The sequence below is a fragment of the Leiobunum rupestre genome, chromosome 9, assembly GCF_980474605.1.
Source record: "Leiobunum rupestre chromosome 9, qqLeiRupe1.1.hap1, whole genome shotgun sequence".
In the NCBI taxonomy this organism is placed as follows: domain Eukaryota; kingdom Metazoa; phylum Arthropoda; class Arachnida; order Opiliones; family Sclerosomatidae; genus Leiobunum; species Leiobunum rupestre.
The window spans coordinates 33,184,261-33,205,752 of NC_143392.1; the positions used below are offsets into that span (position 1 = coordinate 33,184,261).

General features: G+C 34.8%; 5 protein-coding genes across 11 annotated transcripts; 2 read left to right on the forward strand and 3 right to left on the reverse strand.

Annotated features, from left to right (window-relative positions):
* Positions 1–97: 97 nt before the first annotated feature.
* Positions 98–4,545, reverse strand: Cog7 (conserved oligomeric Golgi complex subunit 7). 2 transcript variants are annotated; one of them, XM_090159589.1, is made up of 19 exons: positions 4,490–4,545; positions 4,294–4,428; positions 3,994–4,224; positions 3,860–3,928; positions 3,767–3,802; positions 3,579–3,699; positions 3,428–3,510; positions 3,147–3,257; positions 2,922–3,086; positions 2,792–2,846; positions 2,514–2,713; positions 2,238–2,448; positions 2,046–2,160; positions 1,891–1,985; positions 1,697–1,827; positions 760–843; positions 589–703; positions 352–483; positions 98–283 (listed from the first exon to the last, which is right to left on the reverse strand). In XM_090159589.1, the coding sequence occupies exons 1-19, from the start codon at positions 4,490–4,492 to the stop codon at positions 114–116; spliced, it is 2,262 nt and encodes a 753-aa protein (XP_090015715.1). In that variant the 5' UTR covers positions 4,493–4,545; the 3' UTR covers positions 98–113. The 2 variants fall into 2 exon arrangements, with proteins under 2 accessions (XP_090015715.1, XP_090015716.1); XM_090159590.1 differs by lacking the exons at positions 98–283; positions 352–483; positions 589–703; positions 760–843 and adding an exon at positions 932–1,127.
* Positions 4,546–4,579: 34 nt separating this feature from the next.
* LOC149927189 (peptide deformylase, mitochondrial-like) lies at positions 4,580–5,883 on the forward strand. Of its 5 annotated transcripts, XM_090159332.1 has the most exons (7): positions 4,580–4,647; positions 4,711–4,835; positions 4,901–4,971; positions 5,032–5,078; positions 5,135–5,202; positions 5,271–5,391; positions 5,446–5,883. In XM_090159332.1, the coding sequence occupies exons 4-7, from the start codon at positions 5,069–5,071 to the stop codon at positions 5,649–5,651; spliced, it is 405 nt and encodes a 134-aa protein (XP_090015458.1). In that variant the 5' UTR covers positions 4,580–4,647; positions 4,711–4,835; positions 4,901–4,971; positions 5,032–5,068; the 3' UTR covers positions 5,652–5,883. The 5 variants fall into 5 exon arrangements, with proteins under 5 accessions (XP_090015458.1, XP_090015454.1, XP_090015457.1 ...); XM_090159328.1 differs by having other exon boundaries at positions 5,032–5,202; XM_090159331.1 differs by having other exon boundaries at positions 5,032–5,202; positions 5,271–5,378; positions 5,446–5,604.
* A 37-nt stretch (positions 5,884–5,920) lies between these two features.
* Positions 5,921–12,646, reverse strand: AP-1gamma (adaptor protein complex 1, gamma subunit). Of its 2 annotated transcripts, none has more exons than XM_090159326.1 (17): positions 12,618–12,646; positions 11,635–11,848; positions 11,448–11,572; positions 11,137–11,375; positions 10,990–11,066; positions 9,725–9,820; positions 9,484–9,663; positions 9,246–9,415; positions 8,988–9,183; positions 8,706–8,921; positions 8,516–8,643; positions 8,349–8,453; positions 8,126–8,279; positions 7,669–8,064; positions 7,490–7,588; positions 7,288–7,414; positions 5,921–6,863 (listed from the first exon to the last, which is right to left on the reverse strand). In XM_090159326.1, exons 1-16 carry the CDS (start codon positions 12,644–12,646, stop codon positions 7,313–7,315), a joined length of 2,526 nt encoding a protein of 841 aa, XP_090015452.1. In that variant the 3' UTR covers positions 5,921–6,863; positions 7,288–7,312. The 2 variants fall into 2 exon arrangements, with proteins under 2 accessions (XP_090015452.1, XP_090015451.1); XM_090159325.1 differs by lacking the exon at positions 12,618–12,646 and adding an exon at positions 12,403–12,528.
* Positions 12,647–12,700: 54 nt separating this feature from the next.
* On the forward strand, positions 12,701–14,353 carry CIAPIN1 (cytokine induced apoptosis inhibitor 1). The gene is made up of 7 exons (XM_090159327.1): positions 12,701–12,872; positions 12,946–13,119; positions 13,187–13,416; positions 13,483–13,636; positions 13,697–13,834; positions 13,897–14,018; positions 14,084–14,353. Exons 1-7 carry the CDS (start codon positions 12,866–12,868, stop codon positions 14,195–14,197), a joined length of 939 nt encoding a protein of 312 aa, XP_090015453.1. The 5' UTR covers positions 12,701–12,865; the 3' UTR covers positions 14,198–14,353.
* On the reverse strand, positions 14,311–15,431 carry Blos4 (biogenesis of lysosome-related organelles complex 1 subunit 4). The gene is made up of 5 exons (XM_090159333.1): positions 15,267–15,431; positions 15,071–15,142; positions 14,889–14,990; positions 14,680–14,805; positions 14,311–14,618 (listed from the first exon to the last, which is right to left on the reverse strand). The coding sequence occupies exons 1-5, from the start codon at positions 15,417–15,419 to the stop codon at positions 14,487–14,489; spliced, it is 585 nt and encodes a 194-aa protein (XP_090015459.1). The 5' UTR covers positions 15,420–15,431; the 3' UTR covers positions 14,311–14,486.
* Positions 15,432–21,492: the final 6,061 nt, after the last annotated feature.

The window sequence follows — 21,492 nt, forward strand, 5'->3', positions numbered from 1 at the left end:
TAGAAACTTTTCAGTGTTAGTTTTGTAAAAAGACAATAATAAACGACCCTCGTAACATGAATGTTGTACATTTAGAATTAAACCCTTGTTTTATAAAAACATTAAAAGTTTGGTTAATATTTCCTTAACTTTCTCATCATTTGAATCGAATTAACTAAACTACGAGGTTTGTTCCGCGACACCGAAAATAATTTATCCGGAGATGCTTTTAACAAGTCCAATAAATCCTGCAAGTTTTGCGATGGGACTAAACCTAAGTCTTCAAGTACATCAGACAAGTAGCCTATATATTCACACGCTTTTTAAAACTTGACTCTTTTAGACAACCCGAAAAAAATAAAGATAACTTACTTAAATCAGTGACAAGTTGATTCGTTGAAAACTGTGTTAGATGTTTGATTTGTAGAATTTTCTCTACGTAAGCTTCCAACGTTCCACGCGCAATTGATCCAAGCAAAAACTCAGCAACTTGATCCGCTTCATCTAAACACATCCCAATTAGTTCACTTCAAAAAGAGTTACGACTTAAGTTTAAAATTTAACTACAAGAATGAGGAAAATGCGTATAGATTTAATACGAATGCTGACCTGACTTAGTCGTGCATGGAAAATTTCCATACTGCATTGCTTTCAATAAAGCTGGGTTATCATGAAGAACAAAGGGTTCTATGTGTTGAGGCAATGTCATAAGGTATTGACCAATCTAAATTTTTTGCCCATTAAATACTTTTTAAAGATTTAAACTGTTACTTATTGTACCTCAGTAATATATTCCTGAGGAGAAATACTGAATGTGGGTAAGTCAGATGTTAATGTGGCATTCGACTGCTCATCCATCCAAACCTGTTAAATTTCAGAATCTAATCAATCATTTTATTTATATCGTGATTCGTGTCACCGTCCTGACCCTATTTTTAATTTTATCAAAAACATTGACCAATCATCATGCCTAATTATACGACGTCACTCTTAAACAAACCAATAATCAAAAAAACGCGGTAAATTTAAATCTGATCAGAACACATGGCAAAACGAAATTTTACTAAGTTCCGAGATAAAAATACGGCAACTTTAAAGACGATTTAACCTTCCATATTTCACATTTCTGCCACTAGGGGTGATTGGCCCTAGTTACATTAAAATAAGTAGCACATGTTAGCAGTTGATTTTTGGATTTAATTTCTACTCACTTTTATGAGCTTCTTGTAATGTTTTTAAATAAAAGGGGCGCTACACAACAATAAGAGACCAAAACTACCCTTACCTATTGTATGCGGGAACAATGCGCACTAATTTATTTTTATCGCATGTGGCATACAAAATAATTTAGTCACCCAGTGTTGTGTAGCCAGACTGGCAAATGGTGATATTTTTCATGAGGGTCACTGACTTGTGAGAGAGTGAAATGGGGTAGTGAAAATTAAATAAATATGTATATATATATATATATTTATATATATACAGAAATGACAGGAAAAGCAAATAGTTTATGATATGTTGCGAAATTTTTTAAAACTTTTTCATTTAAATTGGGGTCCTGGTGACCCTTGACCCCTCTTTGAATGATTTATTTCAAGGGTCCCAACATTTATTATGAGAGTCAATGACCCCCAGACTGAACCTAATTGCAAATCTGTTTGTAGCACTTCCTCATATCGAAAAATTTTGTAAGAACCTTATTTTATTATACACTTACTTTCATTGTTGGAACCATCTGAAGATGAGATTTAATGTTCTCAAAAACAAGGTCATAAGTTAATTTCCCAACTTCACCACACATATTCTCAATCACATTTCTGGCGCCATTTAAAAATTGTTTATCCTTACCTAAAATCAAATTTCAATTTAAAACAATAAATGTGTAAGAAACTAAGAATGCCACTTATATACCACTTTGAAATCTTCTAATTAAATCTTTAAGTTCCCTTTTGGTGGAAGAGGTTAACAACACATCGTCGTAACTATGAAATGGGCTGATTGGCAAGCTGTTAAGCAAAATATAACATAAGTTAAAAGAATATTAAACTAAAATACCTATCACCAACCGAGTCTCTTCCTCAGTGATAGCTTTTGAATGAGGATAACCTAAATTCTGAATCATTGTCTGAATATTTGATAATAAAATTTCCTCCAAGCTCTCAATTTGAAGTAAAACTCCACCTATAATTAGGTATAATCATAAATGAACTTAATTGTTCTTTCAACATTAGGTTGAATTAAAAATAACAATACATTACCCAATAGTTGAAGTAAATGAAGGGCATTTTGAAATCCAGTCCAATCGTGGTCCATAGCAGTCAAACTTTCACTTCCTTGTTTACTACCATTGTTTACTTTGCTAATAACAAGTCTAAACCTGGATACATACTCTCTATAAAATACCTCAACAGCTCTGAAAAGTGAAGGATAGCAACAGCCATTTGTAAGCTGCATGCATTGAGATTCAGCCTGGAAATAAAAGCTATATAATTTTTTTATTTTCTTAAGTAATTAGTAAAGATACAAATAATTACCTCACATATCAGACTAAATACTTTGGTAACTGAATCATTGAGTAGCTGAACTGACTCAGCGACATCTCCAGATATCAATTCCATATTTGATAGTCTACTCATCAGTTCTCTTTCTTGATATTTTTGGTACTTCTCCAAATGTACACCGTACATGGAATAAATAGTTTTTACGAGAGAAGTCAAAAAACTTGAATCCAAGGCTGCAAAAAATAATAATTCAGAACAAGCAAGAATGCATTTAGGGACCTATATCCGTTATTGTTATTACACTTCCTAACCTGTATTATTTGACTGAATGGCTAATTCTAAACTTCTGCAGAATCTATCAGTTTTCTATATGAAACCAAATAAGTTATATAATTAAACAGTGAACATCTTTTTTTTAAATGTATAGAAATAAAATCTTACTTGTCTTAAAGAAATAAGAAAAATCAATGGATTTGTTTGTTGTTTTAATGCAGCATCCAGACAAAATTCGAGACTAGGATCAAGACTAGATATGATATCCACAAATAAATCTGCCAAAATCTGAGACGGATTCACGTCCAGAAATATTTGACTCGTAAAGCCAAACTAAAAACAAATAATCGGTTTTAAAAACAATAGAAGGAAAAATGAAATGAAACTAATTACTTGAGTATGCCAAGTGGATAGTAACGTATCATAAAGATTATTTAAATGATCTGAAAATGATTCTTCAGGGTCAGCCTCAACAATTTTGCACCACATTTGAAGTACCTGCAACTAATTTAAAAAAAAAGTGCTGTAGCCAGGATTTTAGTTCGGGGGAGCGCATAATTGGTTAAAAAAATTAAATATAAAAAATATTTGTTCATACAATCCTACATTTAGGACGTACACATGACCCCCTAGTTTTTATACTATAATTAATACAATAATATCATGGAAATTACTCGTTGGCATTTATGATAGTATTTGATCATCTGCGGCATTCTTTTGATATCTCTGAATATTTTAGCGTACATTAATGTTGTATCTTGAGATATACAAAATATCACAAATAAAAAAATTTATTAAATTTTATATATTAGTTATAACACTTACCCATAGCCTGGGCATTGAAAGATGCTACCAGGTTTGGACTAAGTATAGCTTCTAATTTATTTTTCAACAGTTCTAAACGTTGACACCTTTCCTCGTAATCAGGGACATCAACCAGAATTTCCTTAAGATGAATAATTATTGAATATCATTTCATTCTTAATATTTACAAATATTCCAAAGAATATTACCAAACTACTTTGCATTCCAATAAGTTTAGAAGCAATCTGAAATAAGGAAAAATATAAATGGTTCCTTATTTCATTCATCAAAATTATTGGTACCTCATTGACATCTCCCTTTTTGAAAACTTCTTCAACATCATCAGATAATGTAAACCAATTATCAGCTTCCTGAATAAAATTAAGTTATTCCTTATACTTATGATAATAGTAAATGTATTAAAAATGGTACTTACTTTTAGAGCTTTAGTCGCTTCTTGCATTCTAGATTTAATGCTATCAATTTGAAGCAAATTATGCATTGATTTTGCAGAATCCCGTTCAACTTTTATTACGTCTTGCTTAATAGTTTTCATTTGCTCCTGTAAAAGCAATGCTTCTTGTTTCATAGCTTCCACTTCTCTAGTAACTCTTGGCAAATTTAAAATTACATGTTGAGCCGTCTCTTCTAATGCATTGTTTACCTCCTATAATAAAGGCATTTTAAAAATTACACTCTATCACTACTAAGAAAATTTAGCAAAATGTGGTTGAACCTGAATAAATAATTCCAGTTTTAATGTTAAAGAAGCAGCAAGCGCTTGTTTATCACTCTCATTTTCTTGAGCTTCAAATGTGGAATTTACCCAATCATATACATCAAAGTTGTTATTAGAAAATGCAGATAAATCCTGAAAATATCATTAATTTGTTTTAACCAAATTACACAAAACTAAATCAGTCAATTCGTACCATTTCCAATTTGACATTAAGTTCCAGGGAAATTCTTAACACTAGGCTCTAAAGAATATGAAGCAGACGAATCGAAATAGAAAGCAATAAATTTATTGGTTATTTTGGATCATGTGAACGTATTTTGAACTCTTGAACTCGATTACCTTTTAAACGTGGTAAGAATTAAATATTACCTTCCAAATCCACAATATTTTTATTATTAGTTTTTTTTAATATAGTTTCGAAAATATCGAAATGGTATCCAGACAGCCAAAAACATTCATTTCAAAATTTATAAACTGGTACAAAAATTTATGGATTCCAACTATGAAAAAGCCACCGTATAATTTTATTAGTTTGATAGGTAAAGAAAACTTTCAAATATGTAACAATTAAACATAGACCATTGAATTTTTATTCCTTATAAAGGGGACCCAGTTTTAAGAGCAAAAAGTGAAAAAGTTCAGCTTGATAAAATTAACAGTCAAGAAATAAGAGATGCAGGTTTCCGTATAAGGATAAACTATGTTCTGGAACTAAATATAAATTTTGTGGCTTAGATTGTGAATAAAATGAAATCTGTAATGAAGAAAGCAGATGCAGTGGGGTTAGCAGCACCTCAGATTGGTTGCCCATTGAGAATAATAACTTTTCAATTCACAGAGAAAATGCTGTCTCAATACCCCCCAGCCATAGTCAAAGCGAGAGAAATGAAAGTAATACCTTTCAAGGTACACTACAATTTTACTAGTGTAGTTTTGCTATGCTTTGTTAATAACTGCATATTTTGTACTAAAAGGTTTTCATAAACCCAGAAATGTCAGTACTAAATAACTCTAAAGTTGCATTTCCTGAATCCTGCGCTAGTGTTGGCAGCTACAGTGGTAGTGTCTCGAGGTTTTTAGAAGTAAAATTATCTGGTAAAATGTTTAAGAAAATGTTTTTCGCATTGAAATAACCTTTTTTTTCATCAGGATATGATGAAAAGGGCAAACATATAACCTGGCAAACCAGGGGTTGGTCTGCTAGGATAGTACAACATGAAATAGATCATTTAAATGGTCTATTATATGTAGATTTTATGGATCCAAAAACATTTATCTATGAACATTGGTTTTATGACAACGTAAAACAAAATAGATATTTTGTACGTATAAGGCCCACGAAATTCAAGCAATAGTGCCTCTAATGAAACTCAGTAAAATAAATATAATAATAATATCAAGTTTCACCACCATTATTTTGAAAATGTTAACATTTCATTTATTTTTGGAACGTGATACAGCTTTTTTTCCCCCTTAGTACATTTTCTGGTCACTGTTATAAATTAAAACTTTTATACCGCCAAATTGCAATTTGGAAACAAAATGCCAATTTCCAATCTTTTATTCTTCCCACTAACTTTCAAAAGCTCACGATAAAGTGTATTTACAATCAACCAAAGTTTATTTTATTCTTTTTTTTAACCAAATTAAGTTTTTTAAATATAATTTATATAAAAAAAAATAGGAATTCCTAATTTCTTTCGACGTATTGCCATGTCATTCCACACAAGAAAATGTTCAATTGAATTTGTAAAATTTTTGGGAAAAGAAATGTTTCAATAAGCAATAAATAAAAATAATTACTTACTAGAATTTGAAACATTTTTCAAACTCATAAATACTTCCAGTTAAATAATTTTTATTGGCAAATAAGAATTTAAAGAAAATTAAAAAAAATACTATACAAGTAGTATGACGAATATAAATTACTGGCTAAACATTTTGCAATTTTATTTTAATTTTCTTGATTATGTGGATGGAATGACAGCATTTTTTCATTAAATTATTTGAAGAAAAACAACCTGTTTAAAATTTACCTTTCAAAATCTTATAGATTTCACTGAAATTTACCACCCAATTCAGGCAAACTCAAGAGAAGTTTTGAGAAAGAGTATCAAAACCCAAACAAAAGATTGTCCTTCATACACTACTGAGTTTGGCTGTTTTTTGTGAACTGGATAAGTGTTGAAATTTGAGTAAAAATGAATTTTTTTCAAAGGGTAGAAAGAGCCAACTAATATAAAAATTAAGATAATAATTTTACAGCATAATTATATAAATCCCAGTTCTTGCTATACACGAAAAAAAACTGGCAGGCACTGTTCCCTCTGTCTTGAAATGCACAAGCACGCTTTTTTGGTTACTTTAAATAAGTTCTTCCAAAAGAAATGACCAAAATTGTCATTTCAAAATGGGTTGTTTATCAAAGTCAATGTTTGTGTCATTTCCCTATTACATTGAAACCAACCGTAAAGAGTCACTCTTTCCATCCTAGTAATTTTTCCATTTCAAGATGCCTGCCGAGGCCTGCATATATTTTTATACTCTACATACCAAATTTGCAAATTCTAAAATCAAAACAATAAATTGTAAGTAATGGATTTAAGATAAGAAGCAAAGGCAGTATTGTACAAAGTATTTGAAATGAGGGCAGCCAATTAACAGCTAGGAGCAACAAACACATCAGCCCCACACAAGGAGAACCCAGTTAGCCTTTTAACACGCTAACGCAGTGTTGTTTACAAATTTCATTGGATGAGCCTTTACGCTGAACATTTTACGGAAAGGAAGAAGACAATTTCCGAATTTTCCCCTTTACGATGGCAGCAATGAAAACTTACACAAGAAAATGCCTGACTTTTGACGCGTTGCGTTCTCCTTATGTGGGGTGGTGTGTTTGTTGTTCCTAGATTAACAGCAACTTCTAAGCTATTATTCGTTCAGCAATGAAACAAAAATTACAAAAATCAAAATAAATGTTAACGTACTCACCTTGCCTTAATACACGTAATAATTTTCACTGCCATAACGAAGCTGGGAAATTCCCTACTTCAGACTGTTCCAACACAGGAACACCATTGACGGAATAGGACACCCGTATCCTCATTCGAAGAGGCGCCTTCGGTACAAAGAAATTAAGCGCATTAAAAGATATGTTGATTAAGATTTCTCTATGTAGAATTTAAGAACTTACTTTGTTAGGATTGATGACTTTAATCAGTTGCTGGATGGCACCGGTATTACTTGGCGGTAAAATTGTCCCAGTTGGTGGAAGCAACTGGAGTTGGAAAGTCTATTTTGGCGAATAAAGTGGTCAAATTAATAAAAAGTTGGAAATCATAATAATGAAGCAAAGAAAAAAAGAATATTTACTTTTGGTACTGCCGCCTGAAAGAGAAACTCGTCTATTTGATTTATAGTTTCATTGCTGGCACTCATCGTGATGACTGTCATTGAAGGATTGTCTAATGGTTTCTCAAAGGCAAATTCCAGTTTTACTCCGTCCTTGTTGAAAGCAACGATAGAAGACAATTCGGATTTCGTTTGACCACTGTTAAACAACCCATCCATGATGATAGGTGGGTTCCCTAAGGATGGCAATGGGACTACTGGTACTGGTTGGGATATGGGTACTGGATTTTCAGGCGCATTCATATCCAAACTTCCTAAAAGATCCAAAAGATCAGCACTGCTTGCAGGAGGAGCCTTCATTTCAGAAGGAGTTATCTGAATTTCAGTCGGGCCACCTAACAGGTCCAACAAGGAATTCTGTGCAAAAGCAAATGATATTATTTGATTTGATTTATGATATTTCTTTTGAAAAAACTACCGTTTCTTGGTTAGGTTTCAAATCATTTCCGTCTAGAATTTCTTTACTGTCAACATCATTTGTCAGTTCGTCTTCCGTGGCTTGGCCATTTTGGAAGGGCGTGCTCGTTTGTTGTTTACTCTCCATGGGCGGCATTCTTTCATAAAGGCTAGGTCTATAAACGGAGAAATGGAACATTATCTTCAAAAAATCACTTGGTTTATGACATAACTAGAATTTATACCTTAAGTTATCGTGTTTCGAGAATAAGGAAGAGAATTCTACAGAACGTTGCTGAAGTTCTACATTCATATTTCCACCAAAGACATCTATTACTCTTTTGATTCTCCTACAAAATAAATTAATTCAATGGCACATATTTACTACAATCTAAGCCCTTTAGAAACATACGGTGCACTGTTAGGAAACCGCACACTCAATTTCATGAGCGACGTTAAGGCATATTCCCTCGTCACGATTGTCATGTGATGGTCAGTCAGAATCTTCTCATATACATCAACAATTTGATCTTCCGTGACCTGTACAGTTGAAAAAAATTGGAAAATTTCAATACACAATGGTAAAATTCAAATATAATTACATTAGCAGGTTCCGCATCAGTCTCTTCAGAACTGTTTAAGAGATCTCCGTATTCTCCTAAACACCAAGAAGCAACTTGAACCAATGGTTGTTGCAATTGCAAATCTCCCATTAATTGTTTCCATAATTGCTGTACAGTGTATGCATGCATCGTATTTGCATCAGAGATCAGTTGTATGAGATTACCAACAACGTCATCTCGGACATAATTGCCAGACTATATTAATAAAGAAACATTAAAATTCAGGCGTACAATCACAATTCCAGCTGCAGAGATATTTACCAAAGTTAAAACTCTAATCATGGTATCGATATGCCATCTTTTACTGGGTGAATACATTTCCGCAGCAATAAAAAGGTTGGATGAACACATGGCTTTGAACTCTGGATCAGTTTTCTCCAAAAACGAAAGCAGCTCCTTCGTCATAGTTCTTATGTTGTTGGAGTTCATCAGAGCGAAACAAAGTTCCATAGCCCGCCTTGAGTTGAAAAACAGTGGTCATAAACAAATTCCCTTTAAAATTTACCGAATTTAGCTTACTTTCTAATAGAAACATCAGGATCTTTTAAGCAATCCACAATTGTACTTCTGTGTCTTTGCACAGCGTTATAATCCGCATGTACTGTTTTTAATAATGTGTTTAAAGCCACATATCTAATATTTTTATCAGTGTTGAGAAGAAACCTGCCTAATATATTAACACCCAATACCTAAAAGCAATAGTCAATAAAAATATTAAAATTTTAATCTTTCAGGTAAACTTACGCAAACAACTTACTCTCAGGCCACTTTCTGATTTAATATCCATAATTGAAAGAACTGTTTCGTATAATATGGCATTACCAACATTTTTACTCGTTTCTGTGTTGGTCGCTACTTGAGCAAGGATATCATTCATCGTCTCACTAGCATCAGCATCATTTCTACCAAGAAGCCGAAGTAGCCTCAGAATTTTAACCTATAAACAGAAAATTTATAAATATCTTCCTTAAGAATTTTCTAAATTAAGACATTTCTACCTGAAGAAATGGATCACTAACTCCACAAACATCGTGCTCTGGGGAATACCCCGCCATGATCAAATTCTTTAGAATTCTAACCAAGTTGGGAACCAACTATAATATTCAACAAAAGACGAAATTTGTATTAGTTTATATACAGCAATTATAAAAAAAATACACATCTAAAAACATTTTTATGCAATTCCATGCCTAAAATGTACCAGGTAAAAACCATCCCAGAAGAAAAACTTTGGTTTTACAAAAACGAACTTTAATACATAATTAAATTAACCCAAAGATGTAAACTTGGTTCCAAATGTACAAGAAATTTCAAAATTATATTCCCTTCAATATGCGTTTCCATAAAATGAAATTTTAAAAATATACAAATGATGATATAAGTCATTTTAAGTGCGTGATTCAAATTTAGAAATTCCATATGGCTGCGACAGAAACTTTATAACTCTATAATTATTATTTTATTGAAACCTCCAACATTTAATAGAAACATCTATTGGTAATATTGTTTTAATGTGACTAAAATTATGAATAATCATCACCATTATAAAATACCACTAAATATAAATTTATAAACTGAAAGCTTGGAATTGAATATTTGAAAATTAATACCAAACTGTGCAAGCAGCCCCTTTTCCTTAAACACATTGTAAAACCATCAATAACTGACTCCCCAATGAAAAAAATCCACATTAAATAGAAATAGATAAAAAAATTATTTCTGAAGACAAAAAACTGGGCTAAATAGGTTGAGACAAAGGCGTGCCAGCAAGCAAGCAATAAATAGATTTCAAGAAATAACTATTCAGGTGCTAATGAAAATGGATTTAAACATCAAACAGCTCATTGGACAAACACGAACAACACAACACAAAAGTGAGAGAACGAAATGTTGGGACTAATACCTCATAGTACTGTTTCCACCATCAAGGGAAAAAGCAATAAATCGCAATAGAATAGAAGAGATAATAAGTAAAAACGTTACTACAGAGAGTTAACTCATGGTACTTGCAGTTTTGTACAAAATTTTGTATCTGACGTGCATTTATTTCAATTGTTTTTTTTTGTAGTAGTAGTAAGAGTAAGTGTAGAAGTTAGTAATAAGTAAGTAGTCACATAATGAATTTTTGAAAAGTGAACAAACTTTTACGACTAATGAGGTAAAAAACCGCGTAAACACAAACAGAAGTTAGTTACAAGATCAAATACGCACTATTAAAAGCCAAACATGCACAGAAAAATGCCACCTTAAACCTATAACTTACCTTTTTGAAGTGTTGCAAAGTATCCGGGCTTCTCTCACACATTTCCGTGATTAAAATTACTCCCGTTATAAGAACGCCTTTAAATGTAACGACTAATATAATATTGTCTATCAATACAATTGAAATTGACAAGAAATAAAAACCTACCGTGGTTCTTTTCACTTAACAAAGACCTTGTTGCTGGTATGAAAATTTCCATTAACTCAGGAACTTTCTTAATGATTCGAAATGCGCTTAAAGCAGCCTTCTTCCTAATATAGGCATTTGAAGACTTCACCAATCTTTCAACTTCTCCCGCTAAATCTCTACTCATTTCGGGAGAGCATATAGAACCTAGTGAACATAGAGCTAGTCCTACAATGAACTGGGTTTGACTATTTAAGTCACTAAGACAAAATAATACCATTCATTAGATAACAAATCGTACAACGTGAATGCTAGGTATAAAACTACCATACTTTTTTAAAGAATTTGTAATAAGCAAATGTACATCTTGCCGTTCATCTAACAGGAGCATTGCTCCTAAATAACCTATTCTTTTATCCGTGAACCGCGGAGAGGCAATGAGTTTAAGACATTCCAGCTAGAATTTCATGTAAAAAATAAATACTCAAAAGTTAAGTGAAGATCAATTTAAGAAATTACCTGGCCAAAATGAGCCGGATAACCAAGCATGTGTATGTACAAGAGTTTGGCAACATTACGGCACCGCCAGGAATTATCTTCTTCACGAAATGTTGATCTAATATATGCACATTCTTTTTGAACAACAGCTCTTTCATCAGCTGCTGTTCGCGCAGCCCTGATTTGCCTGATCAGGTCACGCAAACGCATAGGCGTTGGCATGCCAGAAGTGAGTCTAAGGGGGGAAAAAGAATCAATTTAAATCCCTGTTACACAAAAATTCGTCTAAAGTTAATATATTTTTTTAGGTCTCCAATTAAACAAATATTAGAGAAGAAACCACTTTTAATGAAAAATGCTGATTAAGTAACGGGACAGTTATCAGTAAGTTCGAGTTAAGTAGTACTGATAGTTCACCTTCTTTGAAACATAAGGCTACACTGTTTTATAGATAAAAGTACACAGAACTAGATTAAGGTATAGAATATGTCAATTTCGTGATTTAGAATCAATAAAAATCTGGATTGAAATAACCTTGTGTTTTTTCCCCTCAAAACTTCCATAAGTAACGAGGAGGAACGAGCTAGCTAGTAAACCAAATCCGGCCGCTCCGGCGACCTAGCCCATAAGCCAAGGCCTAAAATATGCTAACAAACTAGGCCCAGAATCCAGTTAAATAAATATTTTGAAAACTTCACTAAATTAAATTTAGGAAGTATTAATTAGAGGTAAATATTTGATTTAATTAAAATCACGAAAATTTTGTGCTTTATTTGTATAAAAACGTACTTTATTCCAAGAAAAGGAGCAATGCAGGAAAGCCACGAAATAACCCCAAAGAGCGAGGGGGAGCAAAGAGAAAATACCCCGATTTCCCATAGAAAAATGTAGGGGGTGTGATTCGTATGCGGTTTTTTTTGTGTTATTTTGGAAACACGCGACTATCTTGGTAATTACTAGCTTAATCCGAACACCAAACAAATAAAAAATTTGAACATTTATACCTGGAAAATAGTGCCCCTTGGAAGTCCATCCCGCCATCAACTAAAGTGACGTAAAAATTTTCAGCAACTAGGAAGTTTACACCGCTTCAAAGTTACAAAGCAGAAAACGGGTATTTAGTGGGCCTTTGGAATCCCCCTCATCTCTTCTCGCCCTCCCTAAAAAATCATTGGTCCAACGTAACCTGAAAATCGTAAAATTAATATTGGGTCAAGTTATTGGACTAAACTCCAACGTTAACATTTTTACAATGACTGGTAATTAATTACGATTTATTTTGTATTTTATATTATTTGATCAGTAATAATGAAGTACAAATAATTGTTATAGATCCGCCAAATTCTGCTGATCTCAAGGTTTATGTAAACCCTGATCAAAAAGTACTTTTACTATGGGGTTCCTCAGTTTCAGAGGATATTCTTGTGGCTACCGTAAATGATATTAAAAATAAAGTTGGAGATAGGGGAAAAGTTGCTGTTGAAAACATTGAAAGATTACTACTCTGTAATATTAAAAAATTACTGAAATTGTACGTAAAAAAAAACAACAAAATTTTGCTTATTCATTGCAGCTGATCATTCAGGATCTTCATTTGATGTTATTTTATGTGGTCTTATATCACCGTTATTTACATCTCACACCCTAGAGCTATTCACTGAAGTCGCACGTATTCTTAGACCCGATGGCAAACTTATTGTTAGGGAAGCCGTTTCCCTACAAGAATCACACGCAACTAAATTAAGATCAATAAGTAATTTAGTATCAACCCTAAAATTATCAGGCTACACAAACATTAGTGCGGTAATTCTGAAAAAAAAAATTATCTTCAAAATTTCGAAAAATTTAATCTAAAATTTATTTTTGCAGCACAAAACGATTCCTCTAACAGACACCCAGAAAATTGACCTTAAAAATGAATTTGATATGTCTGAAAACTCCAATGTAGCCCTAATCGAGATTACAGCTATCAAACCAAATTATGAAATTGGATCTACAATGAAATTACCATTTACCCACACTGGTAAAGTTTTTTGAATTGCAAAATATTTTGGAAGGCTATGTTTACCAAAAAATCTTCTAGTGAAAAAGCCAACTGACAGTGTTGCCCAAATTTGGTCCCTGTCTGCAATGGATGCTCTAGATGAAGATGAGTTGATTGAACAAGATGAACTCTTAGACGATGATGATTTCAAAAAACCTGACCCAGAGAGTTTAAAATGTACTTGTGTAAAAAAGTTTGGTTGCCAGGGTTATTTAACTTACGTTGACTGACCAATTTAGCAAACTGTAAAGATGCTGGAAAAAAGAAAGCCTGCAAAAATTGCAGTTGTGGTTTAGCTGAAGAATTGGAACAAAATGAAGCAGCTAAAATTCAGGAAAATTCTAAATCTGCCTGCGGAAATGTAAGATATTTTTTTTTTTAAATTTTAGGATAATTAGAAACGTTAAAATTATATATTTTTTTAAGTGCTATTTAGGGGATGCTTTCCGATGTTCTAGTTGTCCTTATATGGGTATGCCAGCGTTTAAACCTGGAGAAAAGGTCACCCTTAGTGATAATCAACTCAAAGCTGATGTATAAATGTAATATCATTTTCTACTTCAATCAGCATCAAAATTCTTAAAAATAATTTAGTTTAAGCACTGCAAAATAATTGACATTTGTTTTGTTCAGGATATCATTTTTCAAACATGTACAATTAATAGTTTATTAATAAAATTATTTTAAAAATATTCTGGATTAAAATAATGTTGACCAGCAAAAAATACAATATGTGTAAAACTCAATAAATTAAACTGGAATATTTGAAGTTACCATTGGACATTTAGTGTACATTTGGCCTCTGCATTTAACATTCAAAACGAAAATTTCATGGTGAAAGAAGCTCATCTGGAGGTGAAATAGACCGAGATGGTTCATCAGGAGACTTAATATAGTCATCTGTTTTGTACAATTCAAAGGGATCATATTTAAGCTGGCGCTTATACTGTGGCGACTTTTTCTGAAAATAAGAAATACATTTTATCTTTGAACATATTTATAAAATTTGTTAGTTTTCTCACTGAAAATAATGGGTTTTGCAAGGAAGAAAATAATTTCTTCACGCTTCGTCCTCCAAGAGCATTTTCCGCTTCATTAACTTTAGTCTCCATTGTATCAACATTTTGTTTGACTACATTAACAAATGCCTTGAACATGTATATAAAAATTTTAGTTCTTTAGTTCTTTGAAATTTGTGTACAAGGCACAGATAAAGATGAACTAAAACCACCTCCAACTTATCAATTTTTTCAAAAACTTGCTCCAATTCTTTGCTTTTATGAACAATATCCGGTAAAGTATTACTTAAGCACAAAGAATCATCACTACGGACCTTAAAAATGTGTTTGTGTTAAACTAGAATGGTATTTATTTAGAATGTTATAAAATTTACTATTTTGAAGCTATAATTACCATATCTACAAGCCCAGAAAATTCATCTAATCGTGTTAGTAAATCATCAATAGTCTCTTCCAAACTTTGTTTCTGTAATATTCTTAGCAAATTACCATCTGTTTTACTACAGTTCTTTTATTTGCTTAATTGCTAATATGCTTATAAACGTTAAGCCTTGGTTACAAATTGGAAAAAATATAATAAATAAACCCACCTCTGAAGAAACATCAACTTTTAAATAAGCAGCGTAATCATTCGCTAATGCTACTAATATTTGACTAGGAGTTTCATCATTATTACTATCAACATCTGTTAAATCGCTTAAGGCATCCGTCGCCGAACAGTTACTCGATCTTACGATCGCCATTTTTAATTTTCGAAGTTCAGACCATAGAGATAGAAAACAAATAGAGGCACTATTGTATCTGGCGAAGTTGACCGCGAGTGCCGACCCCTTTTTCGCCAATGTAGGAAGCCATGAGATGGGCAGATTACGTGGCGCCATCGCCGCGCGGTGAAATGAAATACATTATGCCTGTTTGAAAATCAACTGTCATTTGATGTAAACAAAGGAAGGATAGATAGCGTTGCAAATTCTGCCCATCTCCGCTTTCATACATGCGTGGGGGGGGGGGGGGGGTGAATTTTCCCGGTCAAAAACAGGGGTGCCTTTACGCGGTAATCTACCCTCTATTTCTTTTCTAACTCTATGGTTGAGACCATAGGTTCAGACCTTGGAATAGAGAAGGTGACTGGAGGGGAAATTCCCATATCTGTAGCATTGAGTATCTTCCCCCATCAATTCGGCCTAAGCCCTCCCAGCATGCACTGCGTTTTTGGTAGGGGCCTACGTTTTACCTTAGTCTAGCGACGAAAAAGAGAGTTATTTCCAAGGGTGTTGTGAATATTTGATCTTGATTTTATAGAACCAACTTTATATTAGATAATTGAACAAAATTTTTCATTTTTTTTTTTAATAATTTTGGAAAATGTGATATATGTGTGATCATGTTGGTATCCAAAAAAAATTAAACAAAAACAATCCATTATAAAAAGAACTAAAACAATCGGAAATAAAAAATTCATTCTAAACAACTCCATCTTCAAAACTAAAGCATCGCGAATATTTACAATTTTATTTCAATAAAAACCCGAATGAGGGCGACACTAAGGCGCCCCTACCGCGGAGCAAAGGATTCTGGGTAACGTTGAGCTTACAGACTTCCCACCCTCATTTTCCCTCCAGTCAACTTCTCTTCTCCAAGTTGAGATATTGATATAAGAAATGTATATAAAGGTCTAGATAAATTTCGGGGTGTCTAAGCTTGGAGTAGAGAAGGTAACATAAAATACGGAATTGACACCTAGCAGACACCGAGGAAGGCACGTGACCAAGAGCGCGAGCTCTCTTAACATTTTAGTACTAAGTGCTTGACCTTTCCGCAGGCCGTAGTCTTTAGACACCATCTGTTGGTGACTTTTAGTATAATTTTTAAGCAGGAGACAATGGCTCTCGCGACGATAGCACGAGCTTTCTTACCGATAGATAGCGCCTTATAAGGATAGCCTCCAGAAATTTACGCGTTTCTGCTAGCTGTCACCTCCGTATTCACTCCCTTTGAAATATTTTATCTAGACCTTAAAAATACGTTTCCTATATCTACGGGTTCAGATGACAAATTCACGTAGTGCTTAAAAATTTTAAAAATTTTGGCGGAAAATAGGCGCTTAAATAAATCATCTTCCAAGGAAATCGCCAGGGAGTAATATTTCCGAGAGCCAGGACCGGCAAGGTATTTATTATATAGTGCTTGTTGAAATAATTAAAACTGTTCACCTGTAAACCGAACTTCGTGTTTTTGTCAAGCCTTATTATGTCAAAAAGGCTATTTGGTTAAAAGGGAACGCCATGGGTAACGCTTGTTGCTGCCGTGAAGGTGAAAAATTTAAATTAGTTTAACAAGCACTATATAAACATTGATTTGCAGGTCCTGGTTCTCGGAAATATTACTTCTTGGCGATTTCCTTGGAGGATGATTTATTGAAGCGTCTATTGTATTAACCTATAAAATGTTTATAGTTTGTAGCGGCGCCAGCAACAGGCTGTGGTAGGCCTGGGCCTACTTGAAATTTTGGTAGGGGCCTCCAAAAGTCGTCTTAAGGGGCCCCAAAATTTAATATATGGGCCTCCAAATTATTTAATAATAATATTATTTCGAAGGTACGAGTAACTTTTCTTTGACAGTAGTTTATTTTTTAGTTTTACAAATAAATGGTTCTTAAACTTAATAATAATAATTTTATTAGTCAGGAAAAGAAAGTTAAATACACTTATTGAGCCCTGAAACCCGAAATAGACAAACAAAAGAAAACAAACTTTTTATCCATACCCTTTCTTCAGGAACGCCATACTGACACTGACCTTGGTGAAATTTACTCAATCCTATCTGGATCAAACATTCTCCAAGCTGACTTTTTTGACAACCCCCCCCCCCCCCTACCTCAACTAGAGGACATGACAAAAAGATCGTCGTACCACGCATACAAACTTCGATCCGCAAACATCACTTCCGCTACCGCACTATCTCAAAATGGAACAAATTACCTCAGGATGTTATTTCCTCGAAATCGAAACCACTTTTTATGGCTCACATGCGGAAACTCTCTGAACGCCTATAAGACATCTCTGATGACTTTGGTGTATTCATACAGAAGAAGAAGAAGAACGAAAGTGATATACAATATGGGTATACAGCAGATAGAAAATTATATAGCTGTATATATACATTTTAGTTTTTTTTCATTTAGTTTTTTACCAGCCACAAAACTTATCAAGGCGGGTCTTGAACGCTGAGGCTGAGGATTTAACCTTCACAATTGTCGGGAGCTGATTCCAATCATTTACAACCCGTTGAGTGAAAAACACACGGCGTTGCGCGCTATTACAGCGCTTTTTGACAATTGTGGGGGCTTTGCGCCCAGACCATTTGACCTAAAAAAACTCGTTATATTGGACATTGTAGAGACCATGAATAATTTTGAACGTCTCAATGAGGTCATTTCTTGCACGCCTGTCCTTAAGGGACATTAAATTTAAGCGTTTAAGGCTCTCTTCGTAAGAAAGAGTACGCGTACCATTAACTCTCTCGATATGCTCAATATCTTTGACTAGATGGGGCAACCAAATACTCGAGCAGTATTCGAGATGAGGGCGAATATATACATTGTACAATATTGTAAACGACTTAACACTGAAATGCGAAAAGGAACGGCGTAGTAAATAAAGAGCGCGCATACCACGAGCAGCGGCAGCACGACTATGAGTAGCTCCAAACATACGGCCACTGAGCATAACCCCAAGATCACGGACTACAGTTCGAGTCTCAATTAGCCTACCACCCAAACGGTACCCAAAACAGGGGTTTTTATCCCCACAATGTAGTACCATTGACTTAGAGGCATTGAAACCCATGCTATTGGAAGAACGGAAGAGTTTGGATGTCATTCTGTAGGAACGTCGAGTCACCCAGTGACGAAATTTTGCGGCCTATTTTGATGCCGTCTGCAAATATTTTCCGAAAAGACTCCTTGACAACCTGGGGCATGTCATTGATGAAGATGACAAAGAGACTTCAACCCAAAACCGAACCCTGGGGGACACCGCTGGTCACCTCACACCAAGAAGAACGCGCGACCAGTCAAGAATTCAGAAATCCAATTTACAATCGTAGAGGGGACCGCTAAAAGCTCCAGTTTACGAATAAGTAGAGAATGTGGCACCGTGTCGAAAGCTTTCCGCAGGTCCAAATAAATTAAATCAAAAGAGTCACCACCATCAAGACATCGAGTGACCTCCTCAAGAGTGGACAACATATTAGTGAAACAAGATCGCCATAACAGGAAACCAGGTTGATCTTTAGAGAAGAACGATCGACTCTCGAGGAAAGACACCAAAGTATCTCGAACATTTGTCTCCAAATGCTTACAAGGGATACAGGTGAGACTTTTACCTCTAAAATTATCATAGGCACAGGAGTCAGGGGTTTTACGGATAGCAGTGGTGTTCGCCTGTTTCCACAACCCAGGAAGTCTACCCAGTGAGATAGAGCGCGTATAAAGCGAAAGTAAAGGCGAGGCTAAAATCGAAGTGCCCTCGCCTAACAGCCGAGGGTGAACATTATCTGGACCCGGAGATAGCCGTTGTAGGTAGCGTCTAACAGTGAAGTACGTCAAACCGAAGTCAAGAGGAGTTAAAACGCTAGGAGGCGAAGTAAATTGAGAAAAGAAATCTCCTAAATACACAGCCTCCAAATGAGGCTCCACAGTGAAAATAGATTTAAAAAAAAAACATTTAAAGTGTCAACAATTAAGGCAGGGTCCCTCAGTGTTTCCCCCGGTGAATCCTCAACCACTATGAGTGGGTGTTTGGGGTTGAGGGAACGAGCAACGTGAGAGTAAAGGGCCTTTGGGTTACTGGGAATTTCATCAACTAAGCGGGTCTCATATTTAAATTTAGAAGATCGAATGTGTTTGGTGAGAAAGCTGCGCTGAATCGCGAAAGAACGTCGGGAATCACTTGACGGAGAGATTCTAAAAGCGCGAAAGGCGTCTCTCTTGGCCCAAATAAGCCTAGCCGTCTCACTGGACAACAGGGGCGTATTAACCATTAGGCATAGTAGGCATGTGCCTAGGGTGCCATTTTTCTAGGCGAGCCAAAACTCCGATAAAGCCCCACGGTTGAAGTATTTGACTTGCCCCTACTTAGCTGACCAACCCGTTATACAATGCCCAGGGGCGAAAAAAATTTATGTGCCTAAAGGCGCCGAAAGGGTTAATCCGCCTCTGCTGGACAACCACGGTTCCCTGCGTAATCCCGAACGCTTGTGAGAAGGTTTATTTACCGACGGGACACACTCATCCCTAGCTTCCGCCACGAATGATAGAAAAATATCAAACTTATTACTTTACTTACAAGGGAGACGACCCGAGGTGATAATCACCGATTTTGTTCAAACTCGGGTATAGTGTACACCTCCATGTACCTTAAAAAACCTGCAAGGGAAAAGTTGCGACGGGCTTTCGTTTTGCCATGGCAACCGAAAACGTTTTTAACAACATGATTTGGGATTTTTCCATTGAAAATAACATTTGAATCTAAAGGATTTTAAGGGTCTAAAATGAATTTTGCACATTAAATATTTAATAGTTAACACTATTGACCGCCAAATTTGTCCAGCAGGAAAACCGCATCACCAGGTGTTTTTTTTCGCCTGGTCTGGGTTTTTTGAACAAGTTAAAAAGTGTAGCCTTATGACGTCATTTTATTCCAATTCTGTCTTGACGAAAAAAACGAGTTGGAGTAAGAAGGGAGAGGTTAAAGGTTATTTATTTGCCGTAGCAGCCATAGTTTTGTTTTAAGATTGTGGCCGGTGGTGAGGTCATCAATATGTAGCTCACTTTTCTCATTATTTTAATAATATTAATAATCAGCTAGGCTAATATCCATTAGGCCTAAGTCATCAAGCGACTTTTAAAGCCATTAAATAGCATTTGCCAATTGGATTTTCGTTATTAAAAGCTTGGCACATTTGAAGAGGTTCTAAACCCGTCATGTTTTCGTGAAACGAAATTTAAGCAGACGACAAAGATAGATTACGCCTTCTACACCTCTTTTCGAGGAGGAGTAAAAAGTGTAACTTAGAGCTCTGGAACAAGCGAACAAAATTCTTACCCCGAGAACCGGCGAATAAAACGTTTTAGGGTAAAAGGTTTACACTTTTTGTCGCCAAATTTCCCGTTGGATCCTTCGATAAATGATCTGGTATGGGCCTGGACACTGGATAATGCTTCCGAGAGTATTTCCATCGTTTACCTCGAAGTCTAGCACTAATTAGAAAAGCGTAAAAAGAAAAAAAAACACGTCCAAATATAACCATAGATTATACAACAACAATGAAGGTTGTTTGATCCATTGGCTTAAACTAAAGCCCAGTTCACACTATACAATTAATTGGGCCATTTAATTGAAACCAACTAATTGTAAGCAAGAAAATTGAACAGTGTGGACAGAAAAAGTTGGAACAATGGTTACAATTTTTCTGTTCACACTATTCCATTTTCTTGCTTACAATTAGTTGGTTTCAATTAAGTGGCCCAATTAATTGTAGAGTGTGAACTGGGCTTTACTTCTAGCTATATTTTATCCTATAACTTGGAACGGAACCATTTGATCAACGGTTACGGCTTTCAGTCAAGAAGTTGGCAAGTTTTTTAGCTGACTTTTAACGTCAGAAATCGAATTGACCGACGTTTTAGCGCGCGACACTACAGAGACATGTCTTGGGCACACAGCCTACTTTGCGTGCTTTTTTGACCATAAAATATAGCAGGGCCATCTTAAGGCATGGGCTAAATGGGCTACAGACCAGGGCCCCCGGCCA